This window comes from Myxocyprinus asiaticus, chromosome 34, assembly GCF_019703515.2.
Source record: "Myxocyprinus asiaticus isolate MX2 ecotype Aquarium Trade chromosome 34, UBuf_Myxa_2, whole genome shotgun sequence".
Lineage (NCBI taxonomy): Eukaryota > Metazoa > Chordata > Actinopteri > Cypriniformes > Catostomidae > Myxocyprinus > Myxocyprinus asiaticus.
The window spans coordinates 30,294,732-30,319,907 of NC_059377.1; the positions used below are offsets into that span (position 1 = coordinate 30,294,732).

The 25,176-nt window shown below is 37.9% G+C and overlaps 1 protein-coding gene across 3 annotated transcripts in view; it reads left to right on the forward strand.

Moving 5' to 3' along the window:
- The window catches only part of LOC127424920 (ephrin type-A receptor 7-like), a 190,429-nt gene that overhangs the window by 38,491 nt on the left and 126,762 nt on the right, over positions 1 to 25,176 (forward strand). For 2 of the 3 annotated variants that reach the window (XM_051670471.1, XM_051670469.1), the window contains exons 2-3: positions 2,027 to 2,091; positions 5,213 to 5,882. In XM_051670471.1, the coding sequence (XP_051526431.1) occupies positions 2,027 to 2,091; positions 5,213 to 5,882 (735 nt within the window). Of the gene's footprint in view, positions 1 to 2,026; positions 2,092 to 5,212; positions 5,883 to 24,226; positions 24,265 to 25,176 lie in introns of all 3 variants that reach the window. The other variant, XM_051670470.1, reaches the window with a different exon arrangement.

Consider the following 25,176-nt stretch of genomic DNA (forward strand, 5'->3'; position numbering starts at 1 on the left):
CCAGTTTCATCATTGCTACAAAAAGTATTCATATAGTCCAAACACAAATAAAAATTAATTGGATAGAACGCAATGAAATCAAGTTGTGACAAAATGTTCTAGAGTTGTGTTGCTTAAGTAAACTGAACAACCTGCAAAATCCTTATTTGAGTGAACACTGCAATATGATTTAATTTATTCAGATTAATGAAAATCTGTGCATCTCAACAGTCACTGTGTTTTGAGAACTAATGTAGTATAGCCTGTGGAGAGGCACAGTCTATCTCTTCATTTCTCTCTCCCTCTCTGTCCTTCTCTTGAAGGACAGATCAGCAGGGGGCCTGTGTTAGCAGAAATCAAATGGCATCTTGTCCCCTAAAAGTGGAGAGTCAGAGCAACAGCTGTTATGGGAAAAAATCCACTCAAACCAATCAAAGCAAAGGCACTGTGAAATTTATGGTGGTGCTGTTGTGTTCCACAGAAAACCATGGAAACTTAAAATGCTTGCCACTGATTTTCTAAAGGATTTTTTGTTTATACTGTCTGGCAGTTAACGCAATGTCTAAAATGGCTTAAAAAACAGACTCTGAATCACACAGAAGTGCACAACTCCTCTGAAGGAGCCTTCGTAGGACATCTGGCCTTTTTATGAAATGGCATTCAGACTAGCGTAGTGATGTCAGAACTGGCAGTGCAGAGCTGTGCATATCTGAGTACAGAGGCTGTGTCAGCGGCATACAGCAGTGGCATTTTGGTAGTTTTACGTGGCTTTGTGTTTAATAGTGGAGAGCCGAGCAAAACAGAATGAATGAAAATGTGAAACGGGTGATCCTCTTTGGATACTTTGTTGGATTTATTTTATTCTTATTAAGGGAATTGTAAAATCCTCTGAGTAGCATGATAGCGCCTAGTTGTTTACTAATGGCAGCTGTGAACTCCTCCCCTTTCTCAATGTTTTATGTGTCATAGTTTTTTGACCAATCACAGGCTGCAGCACCTCCCACAGTCCTTATACACCTCCAAAGTACCTACTCCAGGATAGGAGCTAAAAATCCCCCAAAAACAGCTCAGAGGAACTATAGTCCCTCAGGTGTGAAAGGTATGAAAAGTACTAGTCCCAGGGGGAAAGTACCTAAAACGGGCTTTCGTACTGCCAGTGAGTAAGGGCCTAAAAAGACCAAGCACCGAACAAAACTTAAGTGGCGCTGTCCATGGTGCTGAACTGGGCTCTGCATTCAAAGAGCGGTCCAAGGTCCTTATGTTGTGTTTCTGATTGCTGAGGCCTTGTCCATGGTTCTGGGCTAGGAAAAGCCCTGTCCAAGGTGCTGATCAGATCCCATTTATTTTCAAGGGCGTTCCTTTAGGCGTTGCAACTTGCCCAAGTTGGTTTTCACAGTCCTGTACTTGTTTAAGGTACTGTTTCACAATACTCCAGGGATTAAAACAAATAAAAACTGCTCATGTTAATTGTTTATAATCATTTTACTTTACTTAAAGTATAAAGTAAGGAATTTTACTTTAGTGCTTTGTAATGGTTGAAATGCAGCAGAAATTACATAAGCCAATGTGAATTTGCTTCTGTGGTCTCTTGGGCTTCATTGCAGTATTGTGATTGTTTTAAAACTGCTTTAGATTTCACTCCACAAAAATGTATGTTTAATGTTGAGTCAAGAAAATTTGACCACAGACTGTATTCATCAGGTAAAAATCTGTCAAGAGGCGTGTGCTTTGCACAGTTACGTGACATTATCAGCTGATGACCGGTGCTCTTCATCTCACTGAGTGCAGCTCCGCAGGTTTGTCAGTTCCAATACCAGCTCTAATGTGCCTCCTGATGCAGTCTGCCTCCAAATCAACAGCCTATTGCACTGGGACCATGTTCATTATTATTAAACACTATCGGCTGTATGCGTTCTGACAGCGAGATAAAGAAAATGCACAGCATCTAATTGTGATTTTAATGAGTGTGATGATTCTGATATCTCATCAGTGCTGTTTTTTATATTATTTCTGTCTTTTGTGTTTTGTTTTGTTTTTTCTCCTCTAGTTGTCTTGCTGAATTCTAAGGAGTCCCAGGCAGAGCTGGGTTGGACGTCATATCCTTCTAATGGGGTAAGATCTTTATGCTATCATATTAGATATTTAATTGGATATGGTACTGTATATATCATGGGTTGAGTGAGTTCACCCATAAATGAAAATGTTCTCATCATTTACTCACCCTCATGCCATCCCAGATGAGTATGGCTTTCTTTCTTCTGCAGAACACAAATGAAGATTTTTAGAAGAATATCTCAGCTCTGTCTGTCTTTTTAATGCTAGTGAATGGTGGCCATAAATCTGAAGGTCCAAATAGCATATAAAGGCAGCATAAAAGTAATCCATAAGATTTTGGGTGAACTAATTCCTTTAAGAAACCAAAACAAAAAAGAAAACATGAGATATTCTGACCCATTCCCTTTTTTAAAAGCATTAGACTAGAGGCACAAAAGTATACCCTATTACTGGAAAGTGCCTTTGGTTTAGTATATCATTTGGACCAATTACCTCAATTTCTTTAAAAGTACTTAAAGAATCGTTGATGGAATTGTTAACTGTCCGGAACTGGAAAAAAGCAGAATTGGAACCAGAATCGTTAAATTCCTTATGATTTCTATGTTTTGGCAAAACCTTAGTGCTATACCACAGAATTTCTCAGTTTCTAACTCTGTCCCATTCATAAACCCCTTTGTTCTATCTTTTCCTTTTATTTCCTGTCCTTTTCCCAGTACCCATTCAAACACAATCTCTGCTCTAATCCCAGCATGGACCATTTTGCCCTCACCAGATAAACCACTATTTGTCTTTCTTTGTCTCCTTTGTTATCTTTCATCTCCTTGTTTTTTCAATGCTTAAGCTTGTGCTGAAAATTACATGTATAGTTTATAGCTGTGATGAGCGGTTAGCCTTACATTGGACGTCTCAGCTCAGGATGGACACATTCAGTCTGTCGTAACATTATCTGTGAGGAAAAATGGCCGCAAGCTGGGGACACAGGGCAAGCTGTTATTTGTTTAGCTTGTTAATTCTAGCCCTGACAGTGATTAAATTCTCTGTCTGCTGCTCCCAGACATTACCCACCACAGCTGTGTGGTCATACACACACACATACACACATGTACATAAACAATACACAGGTTTGATCTCTCTATGGTCTTCAACAGGATGTGTTGAAATGTACTGCCTTTCATAGTTGTATCTGGGGAGGGACTCTGTCAAACTCAGGCATGGATTCAAACCACTCAGTTCCCTCAGAAACAACTGATCTTCATTACATTGCAATGAATTGGGAAAACGGCATGAGAGTGGTGATCTTTTGAGGCTCATTATAATCTCTCTGCGAGACAATGAGCTTGTTTATAGCACTGATTGAAGATGGTTTAGTCTTTCTATTCTGTGTTTGATACTGAAACTGATTTGGCAGTAAGCCTTATACAGATTTAATTATACAGCCTTTAAATATATATGCTAATATACAGACATTTACATGCTAGGAATGGGTCAAAATGGTCAGCTAGTTGTCTAACTACTGACTAGTAAATAAGTGACTAATTAATGTAGAGTTTTTTTTCTAGTGTATATTTTTTGGTTTCGATATTTTTAGTGATGGTGCTTTAATCACATTTACATTTATTAATTTGGCAGATGCTTTTATCCAAAGCGACTTACAAAAGAGGAGAACATAAGCAAATCATCTTAAGGAGACAGTGGTACGAAAAGTGCCATATTACAAAGTTTCACTAGCATCAGAATGGCATTCAAAACAGATTAAAGTGCAAATTTAGTTAGTGTGTTAACTGTGTATTTGTCAGTTTGCATGGTAAAATTCTCTTGGAAAAGTTGCATTTTTAAATTCATCCCCTTTAGAGTTCCACCGTTACAGCCATACAGTACATACGCAGACAGGCATTTTTTATTATGTCGCATCTCGTGCTCTTTGTGGAGTGTCAAGCCTTGAGCGTTGCTTTCTTACTGACGCTGTGTCAAGTTACAAATAGACTAATTTTAAAAAAATGCACCTCAAGTCACCCGCGTTTAGCTATGCAAAATCTCCCTTAGAAACGCATATGATTTTCAGTTAACCCCGAAACCAGGCTAATTATACAAGACTTTAAAGGAATAGTTCACCCAAAAATTAAAATTTGCTGATAATTTACTCACCCTCAGGCCATCCAAGATGTATCTGAGTTTCTTTCTTCATCAAAACAGTATTTAAGACTTTTAGGATTTCATTTCAGGCCTCCTCCTCTAAACAATGCAAGTGAATGTCCTCCATTTTTGACGGTCCAAAATGCATATTTAGGGTGCATCAAAATAATCCACACGACTCCAGTCGACAAATAAAGTTCTTCTGAATGCAAACGATTGATTATTTTTAGTAACAAAACAATACTTATAAACTTTAACTACAGATGTTCGCTTCTGTGCATCACTGTGACGCGCACTCATGAGAGAGATGACATAAGCTCATTGGTAAGGTCACGCGTCATGTGGAGGAGGCAGGGAGCACGTCATTGTTTACAATAAAAACTTGCACAGACCACAGACCAATCGCCGTTCACAAACCAAAACAGTCCAAAACAATTTCAAAACAATATAAAATAATATAAAAAATAATTTCCAAATAATAATAAAAAAAAAAAGTGTAAACAATGACGTGCTTCCTGACTCCTCCTCCACGTGACGTGTGAATTTACCAATGAGCTTACGTCATCCCTCTCATGAGCGCACGTCACAGAGATGCATTATTTTGATGCACCCTAAATATGCATTTTGGACCGTCAAAAAATGGAGTACATTCACTTACATTGTTTAGAGGAGGAGGCCTGAAATGAAGTCCTAAAAATCTTAAATTCTGTTTTGATGAAGAAAGAAACTCCGATACATCTTGGATGGCCTGAGGGTGAGTAAATTATCAGCAAATTAAAATTTTTGGGTGAACTATTCTTTTAAGACAGATTAGTCGTCTAGTCATTCTTGTAACCCAACGACTAGTTAATTTGAAAAATATGTAGTTTTGCACATCCCTATTGCATACACATATTTGTTATTTAACAAATAAAGCTAAGCTTAATTCTGCTCACATCTTGCCAAATACATATCCAGAAAATGTCTCTTTTAATTTAAAATGCTTTAGTATTGCATGGCAGGCAAGTAATTATTTGTATTATTATTTATTTATTTTTCATTTCAGTGGGAGGAAATCAGTGGTGTGGATGAGAAATACAAGCCCATTCGCACATACCAGGTATGCAACGTGATGGAGCCCAGCCAGAACAACTGGCTCCAGACGGGCTGGATATGGCGGCAGGGTGGCCAGCGCATCTTCATCGAGTTGCAATTCACCCTGCGCGACTGCAACAGCATCCCCGGCGTGTCCGGCAGTTGCAAAGAGACCTTCAACCTCCTCTATGCAGAGTCGGACTGGGACCTGGGCCGCGTCGTCCGTGAGGACCGCTACAGTAAAATTGACACGATTGCGGCGGACGAAAGTTTTACTCAGGGCGATTTAGGTGAACGCAAAATGAAGCTTAACACTGAAGTCCGTGAGATCGGACATCTCAATCGCAAAGGATTCCATCTGGCCTTTCAGGATGTTGGTGCATGTGTTGCGCTAGTTTCCGTAAGAGTGTATTACAAGCGATGCTTGTCAACAGTGCAGAATTTAGCCGTGTTTCCGGATACAGTAGCTGAAGCGGCATTCTCTACGCTGGTGGAGGTGAGAGGGTCGTGCGTGAATAACTCGGAGGTGGACACAGACAGTCCTCCCAGAATGCATTGCAGTGCGGAAGGGGAGTGGCTGGTCCCCATCGGAAAATGCAGCTGTAGTGCTGGATATGAAGAGGGACACAGCAGCTGTGAGGGTAAGTCAAACCTCCTGAAACTGTAAAGAGCTTATGTAAAGTGCAGACATAAAGGCTTGGCCAACACATTGCAACATATTTAAAGTGCATTTTTTGTGATACTGCGGTGGTAACCATTAACAAACCAGTACCCAAATGGACAAAAGAGTTATGTTAAAATTTTTGTGTTATTATTTAGGTTGCAATCTTAAAACATTAGATCAAACTCTTGCTATGACTGTAGAGATGAGAAAGCTCACACTTTCTCATCTGAAGAAACTAAAGTTGTCCAAAGTAGTAAAGAACACTATACTATTGCCCACTATAGCGCAACAAGAATACAATGTTTACAAGAGTTGCATTATGAATTGCGTTGACACATTTCGGAATTAAAGTGTCTGCATTCGCGTTCTTGCAAAGAGAATATTTTAGGCCTCGACACCAGCTGTAAATTGGCACAAACAGTTAAAAGGGATAGTTCACCCAAAATGAAAATTGTCAAAATTTTACTCACCTTTTTGTTGTTCCGAACATTGTCGAGTTTATCTGATTACAAAGTAATTAGCTATTGTAATCTAGTTACTTTTTATTAAAAAAGTAGTGTACCACATTACAGTACATTTTAAATCCTTGTAATCATATTACAGTTACTGACTTTCAGTGAAAGTAATTACTTTTAAGTACATTACTTGCACTAAAATAATATGTATAACACATTTAAAATATTAATTCATATGTACGTCTGTTAGCGTTTCTAATAATTAGTAATTTGATTACTTTTCAGATGAAGTAATCAGTAAAGTAATCTTATTACACTTTAGAAAAGTAAATTATAGTGGATTACATATTTTAAGTAACGTAGCCAACACTGGTTCCGAACCCATAGGACTTTCTTTTTCAGTGGAGCAGAGGAGATATGCATCTTTTTTTCCACACAATTAAAAAAATAATCCTTTTATGTTCCACAGAACAAAGAAAGTCATACAGGTGTTGGGTGAACTATCTCTTTATTTATGTACATATAAAACCAAGTTTGAAACCCTTTAATTGTTAATTTTACACAAAGTAACCTTGATGAAATCAAAGCAGTCTTTGCCATTTTACTTATTTACACAATTGCTCAGCATTAAAACTGCAACTTCCTTTCAAGTTCAGAGGATTTGGTCGGATTGCATTTTTAGACGTGTTAAAGAGTTTGAGGTGAGAGGATGGATTTAGAACCTCTCAGGTCTTTCATTTGACGTGGGTCAGTGGCATCAACAGTCGATCGTTCAGTCTCACTTTCATAGGTCAGAAGTACGTCAACACTGACAGGGAGAGTGTCATGCACTGTCATACTCTCTCACTTGCACTGAGATCATGCCTCTGTCTATCGGAGAGACAGTGTTTGGGTGGTGGGATCTCTCCTCCTCCTACAGCTGTATGTCATTTGACCAGTGCTTCACTGCATTCTCATCAGGTGCCGCATGACGTGCTGTGGATGTGTGTGTGTGTGTTTGTCAGTGTGATTTTTCACAGCCCATCTTGTAGAATTGTGATGCAGTGTGGGAGTTGTAGTCAGATCACACGTACAGTGGCAGGCTGTTACAACAGATCCTGCATAGGCCTGTCACGATAACTACTTTTGTTGGACGATATATTGTCCCAGAAATAATAGCAATAAACTATATTATTGTCATTTTAAGACCATATTATGCCACTGATATGATAATATAATATAATAGCATAATAATGCAAGTACACCCTTTCAAAGAGCAATGAACTTTTAATTCTTAAGAATCTTCAGACATTGTAATTGGAATGTAAAAAAAAAATGAAAGTCGGGAAGGCCCCTCTTCATCTCCAACTGCGGTTTTTGTTCCCAGCTCGGAAAACTGGATGGTCATTCACTATTCAGAGTAAAAAATGTACTTGTCCAGAAAGAAAAATTACTTTTTGTTTTTTTGCTTTTGAGTTTTCTAAAATTAGCAGTAAAAATGTCTGTTTAATGTTAACAAAATGCATTAAAATTCTAACTAATCCTGAGTAAGTACCCTGTTTATTTAATACTGTATGTGGGTCGTTGAAAAATAACATTAACTGTGAACTTTTATCAAGATTGAAGATTTATCAACATATGAAAATTAATCATGGGGGTCCTGGGTAGCTCAGTGGTAAAAGATGCTGGCTACCACCCCTGGAGTTCACTAGTTCGAATCCCAGGGTGTGTTGAGTGACTCCAGCCAGGTCTCCTAAGCAACCAAATTGGCCCGGTTGCTAGGGTGGGTAGAGTCACATGGGGTAACCTTCTCGTGGTCGCTATAATGTGGTTCGTTCTCGGTGGGGCGTGGTGAGTTGAGCGCGGATGCCGCGTGGAATGGCGTGAAGCCTCCACACGTGCTACGTCTCCGTGGCAACGCGCTCAAGCCACGTGATAAGATGCGCGGGTTGATGGCCTCAGATGCGGAGGCAACTGGGATTCATCCTCCGCCACCCGGATCGAGGCGAATCACTATGCCACCATGAGGACTTAAAAAGCGCACTGGGATTTGGGCATTCCAAATTGGGTGAAAAAGGGGAAAAATACAAATAAAATCAAAATAATCAACAACCCCACACCTTTTCACTTAACATGTCCTCTCTAGATACATGTCTTACATCCCTGAAAAAACAGGGACATTTGGCATGTCCCAGCAGTATATCAAATGTCAGATGGACAACCCACCAAAAAAATTTCATAATGAGAGATGACATAATTTTCATGACAAAAAAATGTATAGTATTTGTTAATTACTTTTACCTCAACAATTTTTTTTTTTTTTTATGTTTAAATAATAAAATATTTAAAAAAAGTTGAATCAGGTGCAAGGAAAATATGATACTACTTTTTACTTGATGGTTGTACGACCTGACATTTATTAAATTATTAAATAAAAAAAATTGGATGTTCAAAATGTTTGGTATGTTCAAAACCACATGAAACAAACATAAATATAGTATAGTATTACAATTCTAAGATTTTTATTTTTTTATTTTTTTAGATTATGCCTTGAAAATGCCAGTCAGTACTGTTCAGTCACTTATTAAGAAGTGAAAAATTCGGGGATCTCTTGATGCCAAGGCCAGGTAGACCAAGAAGGATTTCAGCCACAACTGCCAGAAGAATTGTTCGGGATACAAAGAAAAACCCACAGGTAACCTCTGGAGAAATACAGGCTGCTCTGGAAAAAGACGGTGTGGTTGTTTCAAGGAGCACAATACGACGATGGGATTTTCTTTGTATCCCGAACAATTCTTCTGGCAGTTGTGGCTGAAATCTTTCTTGGTCTACCTGACCTTGGCTTGGTATCAAGAGACCCCTGAATTTTCCACTTCTTAATAAGTGATTGAACAGTACTGACTGGCATTTTCAAGGCTTTGGATTTATTTTTATATCCTTTTCCATCTTTATAAAGTTCCATTACCTCGTTACGCAGGTCTTTTGACAGTTCTTTTCTGCTCCCCATGGCTCAGTATCTAGCCTGTTCAGTGCATCCACGTGAGAGCTAACAAACTCATTGACTATTTATACACAGACACTAATTGCAATTTAAAAAGTCACCGGTGTGGGAAATTAACCTTTTAATTGCCATTTAAACCTGTGTGTGTCACCTTGTGTGTCTGTAACAAGGCCAAACATTCAAGGGTATGTAAACTTTTGATCAGGGCCATTTGGGTGATTTCTGTTATCATTGATTTAAAAAGGAGCCAAACAACTATGTGATAATAAATGGCTTTATATGATCACTGTCCTTAAATAAAAGTTTTTTTGCATGATCAGATATTTTCAAAATCAATGCCAAAATTTCACAATTTCTGCCAGGGTATGCAAACCTTTGAGCACAACTGTATATTGTTAATATTATAGTGTTTATATTACCATTTTAATTTAATATAAATTTAAGTTTGTATATTATTACATATTAAAATTGACTGATTCACATGGCAGAGAATACCTGTATAGGTCAGAAAGAGCTCCAGAGAGAAGATGAGAGATGTAACAAGTGTTTAAACGTTTCTCTTCATCCTGCAGCAGGTAGCATTACACAAAGCATTTTTGCTGTTTCTGCAGTTCTTGTCAAAGGTGTTGTATTATGACTTATGATGGAGGCTGCAGACCTGGATTGCTCCAACGTTACATGCTTGCAACTTTGACAGCTTTGTTGTTTATATAATAGGTGCGACAGTTTTATCGCTTTGCTCTCTTAACACAGGCGCATTCACATGTCGGAAAAATTTGTCCACTTTGTGCGCTCACACCAAATTTAACAAGCACTTCATGTAAACACAATGGGCAATATCGAGGTCATGTCCATATATCGTACGATAAGTTGATGACGTAATTATCGTGACAGGCCTAATCCTGCATTGCAGTCTTGTTATTGTTATCAATGTATCATATATGATCAAAAGAGACATGTTATATGTGGACAAGATGAAACTTTAGTAATATTTGTAATATTGTTCCTAAGTTTTTTGTAGGTATTGGTGTAGTTTGTGAACTTAATGCTCCGTAAATGCTTTTGTTTGATAGTGATTTGATACATAACTTTCACATTTTTGATTCTTTTGTTCATGCTTGTGTCACTACAAAAAATTACCAATAAATACCATTGTATTGCCATTTTTTTGTATTACCATGGTAATACTGTGTATTTTTTTTAAATGGTATGATATAACTCAAATAAAATTTTTAGACATGTACCATGGTAATACTGCAGTATTCTTTAAATTACCTTGGAATATCATGGAAATACCAAGGAATTCTTCTTTACCTAGAGAGAGAAATATTGGTTAGCATTCCCATTCATATCAGTGGCAGTTACCATGGTAAGTTACGAAGTCAATTTCACACTATTTAAGAACCCTCAAAAAAAAAATAAATAAATAAAATAAAATCTATTAAAATTATTGCGATTTTTGTATATGTTGCTTGCAAAAAAAAAAAATTTTTGTCAGAATACATGATTACTTTTGATTGGCCCTCAATAGAAAAACATTCCTTTTAGCCAGCATAATGATGTTACAGGCATCTACCAGCAGAGACCAATGGGCCCACACTAACTTGTCAAACCTGACCACTTGTACCATGTACCATGGTATCACTACAGTACTTCATTGTAAGGTGTGTAAACGTGTTTGGGTGGATATATTTCTATGAATGTGTGTTGACTCAATTTTTTTCGTACATACATGTACATACACTATATTGCCAAAAGTATTCGCTCACCCATCCAAATAATTGAATTCAGGTGTTCCAATCACTTCCATGGCCACAGGTGTATAAAATGAAGCACCTAGGCATGCAGACTGCTTCTACAAACATTTGTGAAAGAATGGGCCGCTCTCAGGAGCTCAGTGAATTCCAGCGTGGTATTGTGATAGGATGCCACCTGTGCAACAAGTCCAGTCGTGAAATTTCCTCACTACTAAATATTCCACAGTCAACTGTCAGTGGTATTATAACAAAGTGGAAGCGATTGGGAATGACAGCAACTCAGCCACGAAGTGGTAGGCCACGTAAAATGACAGAGCGGAGTCAGCGGATGCTGAGGCGCATAGTGCGCAGAGGTCGCCAACTTTCTGCAGAGTCAATCGCTACAGACCTCCAAAGTTCATGTGGCCTTCAGATTAGCTCAAGAACAGTGCGTAGAGAGCTTCATGGAATGGGTTTCCATGGCCGAGCAGCTGCATCCAAGCCATACATCACCAAGTGCAATGCAAAGCGTCGGATGCAGTGGTGTAAAGCACGCCGCCACTGGACTCTAGAGCAGTGGAGACGTGTTCTCTGGAGTAACGAATCACGCTTCTCCATCTGGCAATATGATGGACGAGTCTGGGTTTGGCGGTTGCCAGAAGAACGGTACTTGTCTGACTGCATTGTGCCAACTGTGAAGTTTGGTGGAGGGGGGGATTATGGTGTGGGGTTGTTTTTCAGGAGCTGGGCTTGGCCCCTTAGTTCCAGTGAAAGGAACTCTGAATGCTTCAGCATACCAAGAGATTTTGGACAATTCCATGCTCCCAACTTTGTGGGAACAGTTTGGGGATGGCCCCTTCCTGTTCCAACATGACTGCGCACCAGTGCACAAAGCAAGGTCCATAAAGACATGGATGAGCGAGTTTGGTGTGGAAGAACTTGACTGGCCTGCACAGAGTCCTGACCTCAACCCGATAGAGCACCTTTGGGATGAATTAGAGCGAAGACTGCGAGCCAGGCCTTCTCGTCCAACATCAGTGTCTGACCTCACAAATGCGCTTCTGGAAGAATGGTCAAAAATTCCCATAAACACACTCATAAACCTTGTGGAAAGCCTTCCCAGAAGAGTTGAAGCTGTTATAGCTGCAAAGGGTGGGCCAACGTCATATTAAACCCTATGGATTAAGAATGGGATGTCACTTAAGTTCATATGTGTCTAAAGGCAGATGAGCGAATACTTTTGGCAATACAGTGTATGTCTGTCTTTACGAACATCTTTAGACTTGATCTAAAAACGTGAGATGATCTTTCATTGATCTTTCAATGGGGGCATCATCGCCCCACTCATGATGGCTTGCCATCTCCCAGTCACACCTCACAAGCACTTCCTCTTAACTCTTTTCAGTTTGAGCTATCACATATGTGCACAGCCCCTGACTTACTACCCCATTTTGAGTCAAACAACACACACACACACACACATATTCACACATAGCGGACATGTCACAATGACAGTTTATTGATCAACACTCACATACATGTGCCAGTGTCACAGTTTAGTAGCTAACATGCAAGGTCAATAGCAAGGCTATTCTTTCATACGCTTTCTGCAATTAATTCAGCTCCAACCACTTAACAAACAGACTTATTCGGCCATGTCACGTGACACTGTGGGGGTTGGTCACTTAAAAGGTGTGCTCCGCTTAAACTTTGCTACAATTATCCTTTTAAGCAATTTTAACCGGTGAGAACTGTAATAGTTTTGTTTGTTAAACTGTATAATGTGTAAATATGAATAACCATAAACACCTGCAGATAGAGTCCAGATATAAGAAAAATGTCAGTGTAGTTGAAAATGCAAGAAGCAAAAAGCTCAGTTTAATGACGTCAGAGTGTGCTTTGAGCACGTGGCGCTGTTTGTCAAAATGATCGCTTCGCCTCCTAAATGTTGGCTATAAATGCAGTACATTTGAAACACATCACAGAACAAAGCAATAATTAGTGATGTATCTGAATCATCATGGTTAAAGGAGCAATGTGTAACAAAGACATCAAGTGTTTAAAATGGGTACTGCAGTCCAAATTCAAAACATTAGAGAGAGTTCTCTCCCCCGCCCCCTCCTCTCCAGACACGAAGCTCACATGGATTGCCAGGTTGACGACACACAACAGGAACGAGCAAACTGACAATAACCTAGTTTCCATCCACGTTTCGTGCTATTTTGTTGTCGACAATGCGAAAATGCTTAAAATGTTTGCGAAATTTGCCGTCTTCTGCCGGTTTCCATTCAAATGGCCTTTTATCGATAAAAATGGTGTGCTTGATGACGTCATGCCCAAAAAAACACTTTGGCGCATAAGTTTTGGTTTATCGCAAAATAAATCTGCCCTTAAGCCGTTTCCATACAGAAATGTGTGTTTATCGCTAATTGTCTAGCTTTCACCTCCCAGATGTCCCTAATATTTTTTTCCTCAGATGTTTTGGTAAAATGGGGAGAGTATTGAGACAGTTAATTGAAATTAGACAGCTTACTGTCATTTTAATTTCACAAATAAATGCAATCAGAAGACGCAATTGCAATCAAAAGGGAACAGTTGCCCTTCTGATAGGACTGTAATATTGGTCCTGATGTTGCGCCTATCGCAGGTTGCCAACGGTTCTGACTCGAAAGCGAATCGTCTAGTTGGCAACCTGCACCAAGTAGTGGGGGAAACTTTCGGTCTTAGTATAAGGACCATCCATCAATGTGTAGAAAGAATGATGCAGTGTAATATCAGGTTTTACATATATGATACATTCCTGATATTCAACAGGCTATTTTGAACAATCATCTAATCTAAAGCATTGCCATCACAACTGCATTATGTCCCGCATATTTGTCCAGCAACTTTTAACAACCAACTGAACTTGATTGTCATTTAAAATTAATTTTAGCATCATAATGCAATTAAATTTTTTTGGAAGAAGCTCAGCAAATGCGATCCAAGGTAAAGAGGGTTAGATTTAAAATATATAAAAAGTTTTAAAATGTTCAAAGCTCGTTTTCTGAAAGTGAACTCAGCATTGGACAAATAGTTCTGATTGTTTATAGTCTTGAAAAAAGTGTAGAACATTTTGAAAATGTAATTCAGCCGACTTGTTTCATCTACAGAACAGGGTAAAGCTAATTTAAGTTTGTGTAAAGAAAAGGCAAGTATATAGGCCTAACAGTATTATTATTATTATTATTTTTTTTCATTTTGTAATTATTTTATTTAATGCTTTATTCATTTGGTAGGCTAATTTATTTAATTTAATACAGGGAATTTTGCCGGCATTTTTTCAAAAGCTAAACAATAATTTTATAGAATTGGGCTATGTTAGTGTTCCAAAAAAGCACACTGAAGCTTTTCTCCTAGTATTGTGTATTTATTTTTAATTTAAAACATCTTTGTGTATAAAAATATATTTTTTTGTATTATGGGCTAAATCCATGACTGCCGTCTATTTGAATGGTGTGGAAAAGCTACTTTAATAAATAGATGGATGGATTAAATTTAATCGCAAACAGTGGCCATTCATTTGTTCTCTGTGCACTTGTTGATGTGCATGATATGAGATATTTGTGTTGGCACTCCTGGAAGTGTCATGTTTGCAGCATCGGATCTGTGCTATGCTGTTAAGATCAATACATAATCACGTACAATAAATTAGCTCTCAAGGATGTATACCTTGGCTGTGTCTCGTTTGGAAGGCTGCATGCTAGGTAGGACGCGTCCTTTGAAGGCTGCAGTATACCGAGTGTCCTCCTTTAAACAAACCTCGTTTAAATGAGGCTGCCTTCATAGGACAAATGGAAACGGAATGTAACATGGTTGCTATGACATCACGCCACTCTTTAACAAGTGCGAGCGCTTTGAGTGAGAAGGGAACAAAGTCCCTCTGGAAGGGAATGTATGAGGTACATTTTAGGAGAGTTATAATGATGTAAAGAGAAAAGAAAATAGATTCTACAGGTGTACTTTTAGTCTAATACTTTATTTTAAATATATATTAATATAATTATACATATTATATACTCTGCACCCATCAACTGAGGTACTTCAACTTGGGAATTAACATTCCTTGCGTTTAAACATCATATTTACGGGCAAATTGGCGTCTATATATATGTGTGTGTGTGTGTGTGTGTGTGTATATATATATATATATGTGTGTGTGTGTGTGTGTGTGTGTGTGTGTGTGTGTGTGTGTGTAAAAATAAAGCAATCTGGTAGCAAAGGTGTCATGGAAAGTCTCGTGAGCGTGCATGGACCGTTGGGTTTACGAGCAATGGACACCAGTTGGGATTGTTATGCGTGGGGTTGAAGCACATCTTTTTTCTGTTCTTTGGGTTATTATGGATGTTATGGTTACATCAATGTTGGATAGTGGTCTGTATAATTTAGACTTGGGTACACAATCTATCTTTACATGTCAATATGTCACACTTAAATATAGGTAAAATGTTTCTCCACGTGGACTGTTAATGAGATGGGGCACCCTATAAAAAGAAGGATGGTTGTATATTTTCTTAAGCGTAAACTATCTGATATAGTGTTCCTTCAAGAAATGCACTTTTCTTCAAAGGAAGCTGAAAAACTTGGCAGGTCATTGGGTGGGCATGTGTTTTGTAGTGCTGGTTCGAGTAAGAACAGGGGAGTCATCACATTGATAAGTAAGCATCTACAATTTAAATGTCTCAAACAGATTCAAGATAATTTAAGAAGAATCATTATTATTTGGCTGAAATACAGGGGCCAAAACAGATTTTGGCTAATTTATATGCACCCAACGCTGATGATCAGAACTTTTTTTTTTATAGATATTGAGGGTAAGCTACAAGCTGCTGGGATCCTTCATGATATGGTTTTGGGTGGAGACTTCAATATTTTAATGGATCCTGTCCTTGATCATAGTGATGCAAAGGTGTGTAGACTCTTTAGAGCAATGTTGACACTACAGAGGATGTGTAAAAAAAAAAACACCTTTTTTTTCATCAGTTCATAAGATTTACTCTAGAATAGATTTTTTTTTTCCAAGTAATTTATTCCATCTGCCACTGACTGCTCAATTGGGAATATTTTCGTTTTAGATTATCTTTTAGTGTATTTAGAGATGTTGCTTCATATAGAGAAATGGAAATCATATATATGGCACTTTTAACACATCCCTTCTACAGGACCCAGCATTTCAACAAATGTTAAAGATAAAAGTTAATGCTTATGTAGAAACCAATTGGTCCTCAGTGTCTTCTGTGGTGGTGGTTGCATGGGAGACACTTAAGGCAGTTCTTAGGGGACGGATCAGACAATATGCCTCATTCATTAAAAAGATCAAAGCACAGGAATTCATAGAATTGTAAAAGAGTATTAAATGTGCTGAAACAGAGCTGAAGTGCTGAATGTCATCCAATGGTCTTTGAGAGTTGACTGAGCTAAAGTATAGGTACAATACTATTTTGTCACAGAAGGTAGAGTTTTGGTTATTCAGGGGAAGACAGACATATTTTGAGTAGGGGGACAAGGCAGGGAGACTTCTTGTCAAATATATAAAACAGAGAGAGTTTTTTTCCACCATTCCTTCAGTGAAGTCTTCTGGAAGCAATATATTTACTTCTCCCACAGATATTAATAAAGCCTTTAAAGAATTCTATTTCGATCTTTATAGTTCCACATCCACATCTTCCGATAAGGATATTAGCAACTTCGTAGTGCCATTAGAACTTCCTAAATTGATGAATGATATTCAGATATTACCTTGGAGGTGCTTGTTGAGGTAATTAAAGCCTTGCCAACAGGTAAGGCACCGGGGGCAGATGGATTTGCCGCAGAATTTTTTAGATCTTATGTCACAGAACTTGCTCCTCTCATGTTAGAAGTTTAAAGAAAGGTGAACTACTGCCAACCATGGTGAAAGTCCTGATCAGTCTCATTCTTAAAAAAGATAAAGACCCAAATTAATGTAAAAGTTATCATCCAATTTCCCTGATCCAGTCTAGATGTAAAAATATTGTCTAAAATTCTGGCTAATCGATTAAGCAGAGTAATTACATCGAATATACATATAGATCAAGTGGGGTTTATACGTGGTCATAGTTCTTCTGATAATAATAGACATTTTATAAATATTATGTGGTCAGTAGCGAATGATCAGACCCCGATCGCTGCAGTCTCACTTGACGCCGAGAAGGCATTTGATGGGGTGGAATGGGACTACCTTTTTAAGATTTTGGGAACACTTTTATTGGGTGGATTAAGTTACTTTATAAACAACCGGTAGCTGCAGTGCAAACTATTGGATTAATTTACCTTTTTTTGGAAGCTCTTGCTCTGACAGCATATTGCCCTGCCACGGCTTTCCAACCTGGCACCTTTCAATGGCCCAAGCAAGGCATTAGGTATTTAAGCATTTTATTTGCAGAAACTTTTAGCTTTAAGATTTTTTGTGAATACCAGCACAGCTTTGTAGGTCCATACAATGCAAGTGAATTGAAGCTCCAAAAATCACAAATACAGCATAAAAGTAATCCATACGACCAGTGGTTTAATACATGTCTTCTGAAGCGATGCAATCACTTTGGGTGAGAAACAGATCAATATTTAAATCCTTTTTTACTATTAATCTCCACTTTCACTTTCAATTTTCACTTACTTCATAGTAAAAAAAAATACTTAAATATTGATCTGTTTCTCACCTACACCTATCATATCGCTTCTGAAGATATGGATTTAACCACTGGAGTCATATGGATCACTTTTATGTTTGGAGCTTGAAAGGTCTAGTCACCATTCACTTGCATTGTATAGACCTACAGAGCTGAAATATTCTTCTAAAAATCTTTAGAATCTTCTGCAGAAGAAAGTCATACACATCTAGGGTGGCATGAGGGTGAGTAAATGATGAGAGAATTTTCATTTTTGGGTGAACTATCCCTTTAATATGAAAGTGGCTCAGAGCAATATACAGTCAGGGGGCCCAGAATTCCTTGCTACGTCCCTGATCACAGTCAATTATTGACTCGTCCCTCTATTCATTAAAACGGATCAAAAACTTGCTGAAATGTATGGCGCTTAAATTGGAAGTCTGTTGGGCAAAGCATTGCACAGGGATGAAAGGTAAAATGCACACTTTTTGATAGTATATCCATAATACCAAAAAATGGTATGTGTTGGTTTGAGGTTAGTGTGATAGAATTGCTTAGTTATGTAATAAGGGTGTAAAGTAAGTTATTTTAAAAAGCTTAAATGTGTTGCTTTAAATCTGTTGATATTAACATGTTTGTGTGAGGTTTAGGGGTTTGTTAGGGCAAAGAAAATATCATTATGTCCAAATAAAATCAATTTGGTCTTAAATGTCCTCCCTAATATAGTGAATAAACGTGTATGTGTGATGCTTCAGATGTTTTAGTCATGATGAGCTGCCTGTATGAATGGTGTTACTACATCAGAGAAAGGCTTGTCATAACTCTTAGAGGATGATTCAAAGGCCAGTGATAAACAAGACTTCCCACCACACATCTGTTGACAGAGGAAGACAAAAACCAAGAGCCAATCAGAGAGCAGATTGCAGCTGAGGAACTTGCGAAGGGACAGATTGCATAAGACCCGAGAGAGAGAGAGAAAAAAACAACTGGTGGTAAGACAGAGAGGGGTAGATTGTAAATGGAGCATGAAAATGACAGAGAATTTGGAGCCATGGCCTAGTGATTAGCATATGTGTCCGACACATTAAGCTGGGGTGCTCACATGCGTGATGAAGTTGTGAGTCTGGCTCATGTCATTGCCCTCCATTTTCTCATTTGCTGTATCTCTGTCTTGTTCTGTTCCAAAATCTAGTGACCTGCTTACTGCATATATAGACAGCTACCTTCTAAAGCAGCCTCCTAAACATCATGGAACTTCATAATTTACTGAATTTGAACGCTCTACATTGTCAGGAACTCTACGTTGTCAGGAACTCTTTGTGCCACACAAACAGTGCTCCTCATGTGATGTGGATGCGAGATTCGACTCTCAATTTATTGCGATAATATTCCGTTAGCATTTTGTTGCTAAGTTACCTTGCGATACTCTAATAGGCATAAAAAATCCATAGTGCATGGACAACTTTTTTGTCTGGAGCGTGCTTATAGTCTTAAGGTGAAAGGTATACTTCGGTTTTCTGCATGCTGGTACGTCTAGCACATAGTGGGTGCAGCGCAGATTTCGTCATCAATAAAGTACGCATGGACTGTCTACGTGCAGTTTGGTTTTTCTAGACACGTGGAAAGTCTGTCTTTGCGCATTGTCGGCACATGCGCCTGATGATGACTGTGCTAAAGAGAATCACAAAGCTGTTTGCATGCCTTGAACGCATCTGTATGGACTTGCTGTCAACAGAGTATACTTTGAAACACTGAGCGGTCATCAGTGTGCAAGACGTAACGGCACACAGAAAAACCAAGTACACCGTAGCCTTTAAAATGCTCACTAGTTTTTGGAACGGAGCATCTGTCTGTCAATAAAATAGCATAAATAAATAAATAAATAAATTTTAAAGTCAAACAGATCATGTGGATGGAATGACAAAATATTCATTCACCACAGCGTATGCACTGGAAGGCAAATACAAAAGCAGTAGATGGAGGGATGGATGGAGAAAGACAGGAAGTGTGGATAAAAAGTTGAGTGAAGGCTTGAGGGATAAAGAAAAGAATAATGTGTGAATCCGGAGGTTGCGGACCTGTCACTCAGTAGTGCAGATCTCAGCTGAATGCTAATGAGATGGATATGCGGGGCAGACTCGCCACTCTCGCAGGAACTCGGAGCTATTGATCAACTCTAATGCTTCACTAAACTGTTCAAGCACACTGTGGATCCATCCGCTTGCAGTATGCTGTGGGTCTGCACTTTTGTGTGAATGAGAGAGTGAAAGAACGATAGAGGCAGAAAGTGATGTTAATGTGTCAAGAATGAGCGATAGTCCAGAAAGAGTGCAAGTATAATTTATGTTTTAGCGTGTGTGTGTGTGTGTGTGTGTGTGTGTGTGTGTGTGTGTGTGTGTGTTTGTGTTTGTATATGTGTGGCAGGAGTGAGTGTGTTTTAACTAAATGGCTCGATAGTATTGACCCGGGCCATGAGTAGTTGTTGATTAAGTCTGGAGAGGTTACACTTGATGGAACTCTGTGTGTGTTTGTAAGTTTGTGTGTTTGTGTGAGGCCATGAGCCTTGAATCATCACATTTAATTATTTGCATGCTGCTGTGGGACTGTTTTCTGTCTGAAAATGCAGGAAAAGACTTGGTGGTTATTGAAGCGATGTTTCTGATTTATATTCATACACCCATATCGCTGGCCAAACATTAGAATTTGCATTTAAAGCAAATAAAATCTATTAAGAGAGTTTACCACATGACAGTGAGATTTGCAACCAATAATTTCCTCATTTTGTCCATTAGTTGGTCATTCATCTATCATTTGAAAATTTAGACAACTCCCACACTGTTACAGTTTTCAATGAATTAATGAATGATTGAATGTTACATTTTTTTAGCGCTTTTCTGACACTACAAAAATTATTTAATTTTTCAGCTTATTGATGATATTTATCATAAATATTATATTTTATGTTTAAAAAATATATTTCAACCAAACTGCTATTGTAACCAAGTATACTAAAGTTTAATGCATGAAATAAAATTGAAAAGTGAAGGTATGTTTTCCAGTTTTTCACTAAATTAACACTAGGAAGAACGATATTTAATAATTTTAATTTCAATGTTCCAATACAACAATACAGTAATAAATATAGAAATATTTACCTACATCATTTACAAAAAATTGTGACTGAACAGGGTGTGCAAAAAGTTCACTCACTAATTTTTTGAGACTAGTTTAATTTTAGTATAATACAAAATTAAAATTGCTCAAATTGCTGTCGTATTTAGTTAACCTTCACCAGGAGCTTTTATTTTGGCAGAAAAATAAAAGTGCACATATGACACCACTCAGGAAGAAGCACACTTGCAGAACAAGGTAAAATAACCAAATAATTTATTGAAACAAAAGGCAAAATGATGGGCTAAAAAGAAAATTAAAACTCTTTCGTAAAAAGTCAACTAGTCCAAGTCCAAGAGTGGTTTACAGGAAACATAAAATAATACTGAGAATCATCAAACTGTCACCAAGCAGTCACAGGATAAAGTTACACTAAACTCACAGGAAAATTCAAGCTTGAGTGCTGGGTAGATGTAGTTCAAAGCTTATATAGCCTCAGAGAACATGACTCAGGTGTGTTGAATAACAGGTCAATGATCATGTGCCAGAGCTTAGCACAGTATGATTCCTTTGCTGTCATCTGCAGGCAGGCACTGGTCTGACAACAATACTGGGATTTTTATGCTATTTTGATGAATTGTGCAGCCCTGAAAGATCGTGAAATTAGTCTAATGAACTCTCTCTTTAGGAAATGTAGTGGCCAAATAAAAAGCACAGTACAGTCATTGCAATATTCAAGATATTGCTCAATTTTATATTGCCAGCAAAATTATCACAATAATGTGAATATTCAATATATCGCCCAGCCCTAGCGCAAACTTGGTGAAATCAATGCGTTTTCGAAAAGAAAATGTATTTGTGTGGACATGGCCTTAAAGTCAATATTAATTAAAAATCGACCTTATTAACTTTTTAGGTCACGTCCAGACTAATCCGTTTTCATTTGAATGCACTGATTTTGCTACGTTTACGCCTCTCTGCCACACTAGAATGCAGTTTTCCCCCACCAAAAACAGACTTTTGAAAACGCACTCCATAACTGCATACTTTAGAAGACGATGACGTTTGGAAACTGAAAACAAAAGTTTCAAACTTCAACGAATTTGTATGGTTGTGGCCTCAATACACGTTCCCAGTCTTAAAATGAACAATTCAACATATAGTCCTTCCAAATACAAAAAGTTTTTCTTAATCAGACCCGGCTCCTGCTCCACCTGGCTCCACCTCTGAAACCACTTTCCTTTTTGGCTGAGGTCATCAAGCCCTGTTACGTTCTCAACCCCCCACCCTCCCAAACCTGATGGATAAAGTCTAGTCCCATCCTATATAAATTCATCACATTATGAAAATAAATTGGGTTATGAAGGCTGTTTCATGTTGAGTTGAAAGAAGGCGGAAAGTGGCATTTTTAGTCATGAACAGCTAGTATCATAAGAGATAAGCTGAGACACACAAAGAAGTTTCAGCACAAAGACAAAGCTTTCAGTTAAATTTATCCATGTCCATCCCTAGTCAGTTACCTCTCTGTCTTGCTCTCTCCCCATCTCTGAAGGACTGTATGAGTGGAAGCTTAATTTGAGGACAAAGTGGTGATATGCTGGAGACCAGAGGGCATTTCAGTGTACTTTCACTCTGTGTGTGTGTGTGTGTGTGTGTGCGTGTTAGGGGGCACTGCAGGTCATGCTCTTTGTCTGTGTGTAGCTGCTGTGTGTCAGAGAGAGGCTGAGCTGATGCAATGTGATGTACCAGCAAGTGCAGTCTCCAGAGAGACCATCTGCTATAACACGCATCTGTGTGTGTTTGTCATTTCAAATGATTTTTTAACGTGTGCGTTTACAATTGTAGAACTCTAAAACTATGTTGTGCCACTCACAAATCATAATGGTTATGACATTGTAACCATGAGCACATTAGCATGTGACCGCCCCATGTTTACATATAAATGCCTATTCGGTATTCTGCAACTTCAGAGTTCATAAGAGAGTTAATTTACATGAAGTCTTAAAGGTACAGTAGAAAACATTTAATTCTAAGGGTCAGAGAAATGGTCATAATGGTAATTTGTAAATGAACCTCTGGGGAAAAAAAATATTACAAAAATAGGTAGGTAGTTACAGTAATTACAGAAATGGCACAAAAGAGGTAGAAAAGAAAATGGAAGAACAGATGACAGAGAGAGAGACTAGAGGAAAAATGGGAAAATATAATTAGACATGCAAGCATGGAAATCAGTTTGTGTGTGTTTGTGTGATTTGTAGTTGTTTATTTAAAGGTGTGTAACTCACAGATGTGTAATTAGAGAAGTCTTAAGCCTTGCAGCAGCTGCTGAGCTCTTTCTGTTGTGTAGTGGCTCTCACGCCAACGTCTGCCATATTTACTGACACACACACACACTCGTATAGCTTCAATGGAACAAAATGGAATGACTTCCTCAATCATAAGGTTTTGTTTTTCATTCTTTTGTTTGTTCATTATATCATTGTTTGTTCATTTGTACTGTCTTTCATTTGTTCGTTATTTTTTTCTATTTTGTTATTTTTTGTTTGTTGATTTTTTTTTTTTTTTTTTTTTTTGTTCTTTCATGTTGGCTTTTTGTTTAATTTGTTTGTCTTTTGTCTGTTCGCTTGTTCTATCATATGTTTGTTCTTTCTGTTTGTTAATTTGTGCTGACTTTCGTTTGTTTGTTCTTTTGTGTTTTTTTGTTTGTTTGTTCATTCTGTCTTTTGTGTGATTGTTTGTTCATTCGTAAGTTTGTTATTTTTGTTCATTCATGACATCTTTTGTTTGTTCATTCAAATGTTTGTTCTTAGTTTGTTCATTTGTCCTGTATTTTGTTTGTTCATGCTGTCTTTGTTCTTTTTTAATAGTTTTTTCTTTTGTGTTCATTTGTTCGTTCGTTCTTTTTGTTTTTCTGTCTTTTTGTTTTTCTGTCTTTGTCTGTCTTTTTGTTTTTCTGTCTTTCCTCTGTTCTTGTAGCTCTTCAGTATCTCAGAGCAGTTTGTTTCTCTGTCATCAGAGTGGATGGGTTAACCAGATATTTTACAGTTTGATGGCAAGATTATCATGTGTTTGTGTTGGGGGATGTGTGGGGAAGACAGCCAGTCATTTGTAGCTTGGCACCCTGAGTCTTTGTTCTGCCTGGCATCATGCCACCTGTGCCCATCTGGTATAGGCTCTATGATTCTCCCCCATAGACTCTCACTAATGTTCATCATCTCTAGAGCCGGAGTTTAAAAAATTCACACTTGCCAGAGAGGTGACTGATTCATACAATATGCACAATACACACAGTCATATACAAAGAGTTAGCTAATGGAGTCATGTGCCAGGAGACAAATGTTTCATTCTTTTGTGTGTGTGTGTTTGTTCTACAGGTGTCTTGGGTCAAACAGAACTGGATCTGTGCTAAAAGGTTACCCTCATCCTCCACTGCCTTTCTGTATCTCTTTCTTTCTCTTTCCGTTGAATTTTTTTTTTTTGTAACGAGCTAATGATATGTTCTGTCCTCGAACCCTACCTATACCCCTAAACCTTACCCTAACACAAATCTTTAAAAAAAAAAAAAAAAAAAAGGAACATTTTAAGACATTATCACTGTTTATTAAGCAGTTTTCTTAAATTCTGACTGGTCCCTTTTTAAAAATTTATTTAATGTAGATTTGTATCACTATACACGTTCTACAGAAATGACACATTATATCACAGATGAACTGAGGTGAACAGAATCCAGGGAACATCCTGTAGGAGTACAGAATGCCATCAGGATTACCATTAGTAGCATCTGTCCACTCTTTTAAAAGCATTTTGGTCAAGGTGAGTGAGTTTATGTGAGGTGACCGTGTGTTCTCTGATTCCCTCAGTGTACAGTACACAGTGTATATTTTTGTAAACGAGTGCTCATTCCCCTAAGTGCATGATGGGCACACTTAGAGGTCAGAGATCAGTTTTTTAAAGACTGTTATGTGTAACTGTTAAAGAATTACTGCAGAATTCAGAAACAAAACGATTGATACATGACAAAGGACAACTTCTCCTATAAACATTTTCAAGTTATTTTTCTAAGTTAACCTTTCAGGCAGCACCAAACAACATCAGTCCTGATAGATAACCTTTATGAGCATCTAATAAACTGAAAATACATTGCTGACCCTTTATACATCCATTTGCCAGTAACAAAAATTATATTGGTTAGTAATTAACAGATTAGTAGTTCATCAACACTCAAATATATTAAATCAAACTTTTTGTGACATTTCATAACTGTTTGAATGTATTTTTGGTTAAAATCATCACTGTTAAGCATTGTGTAATGTTAATTTTATTT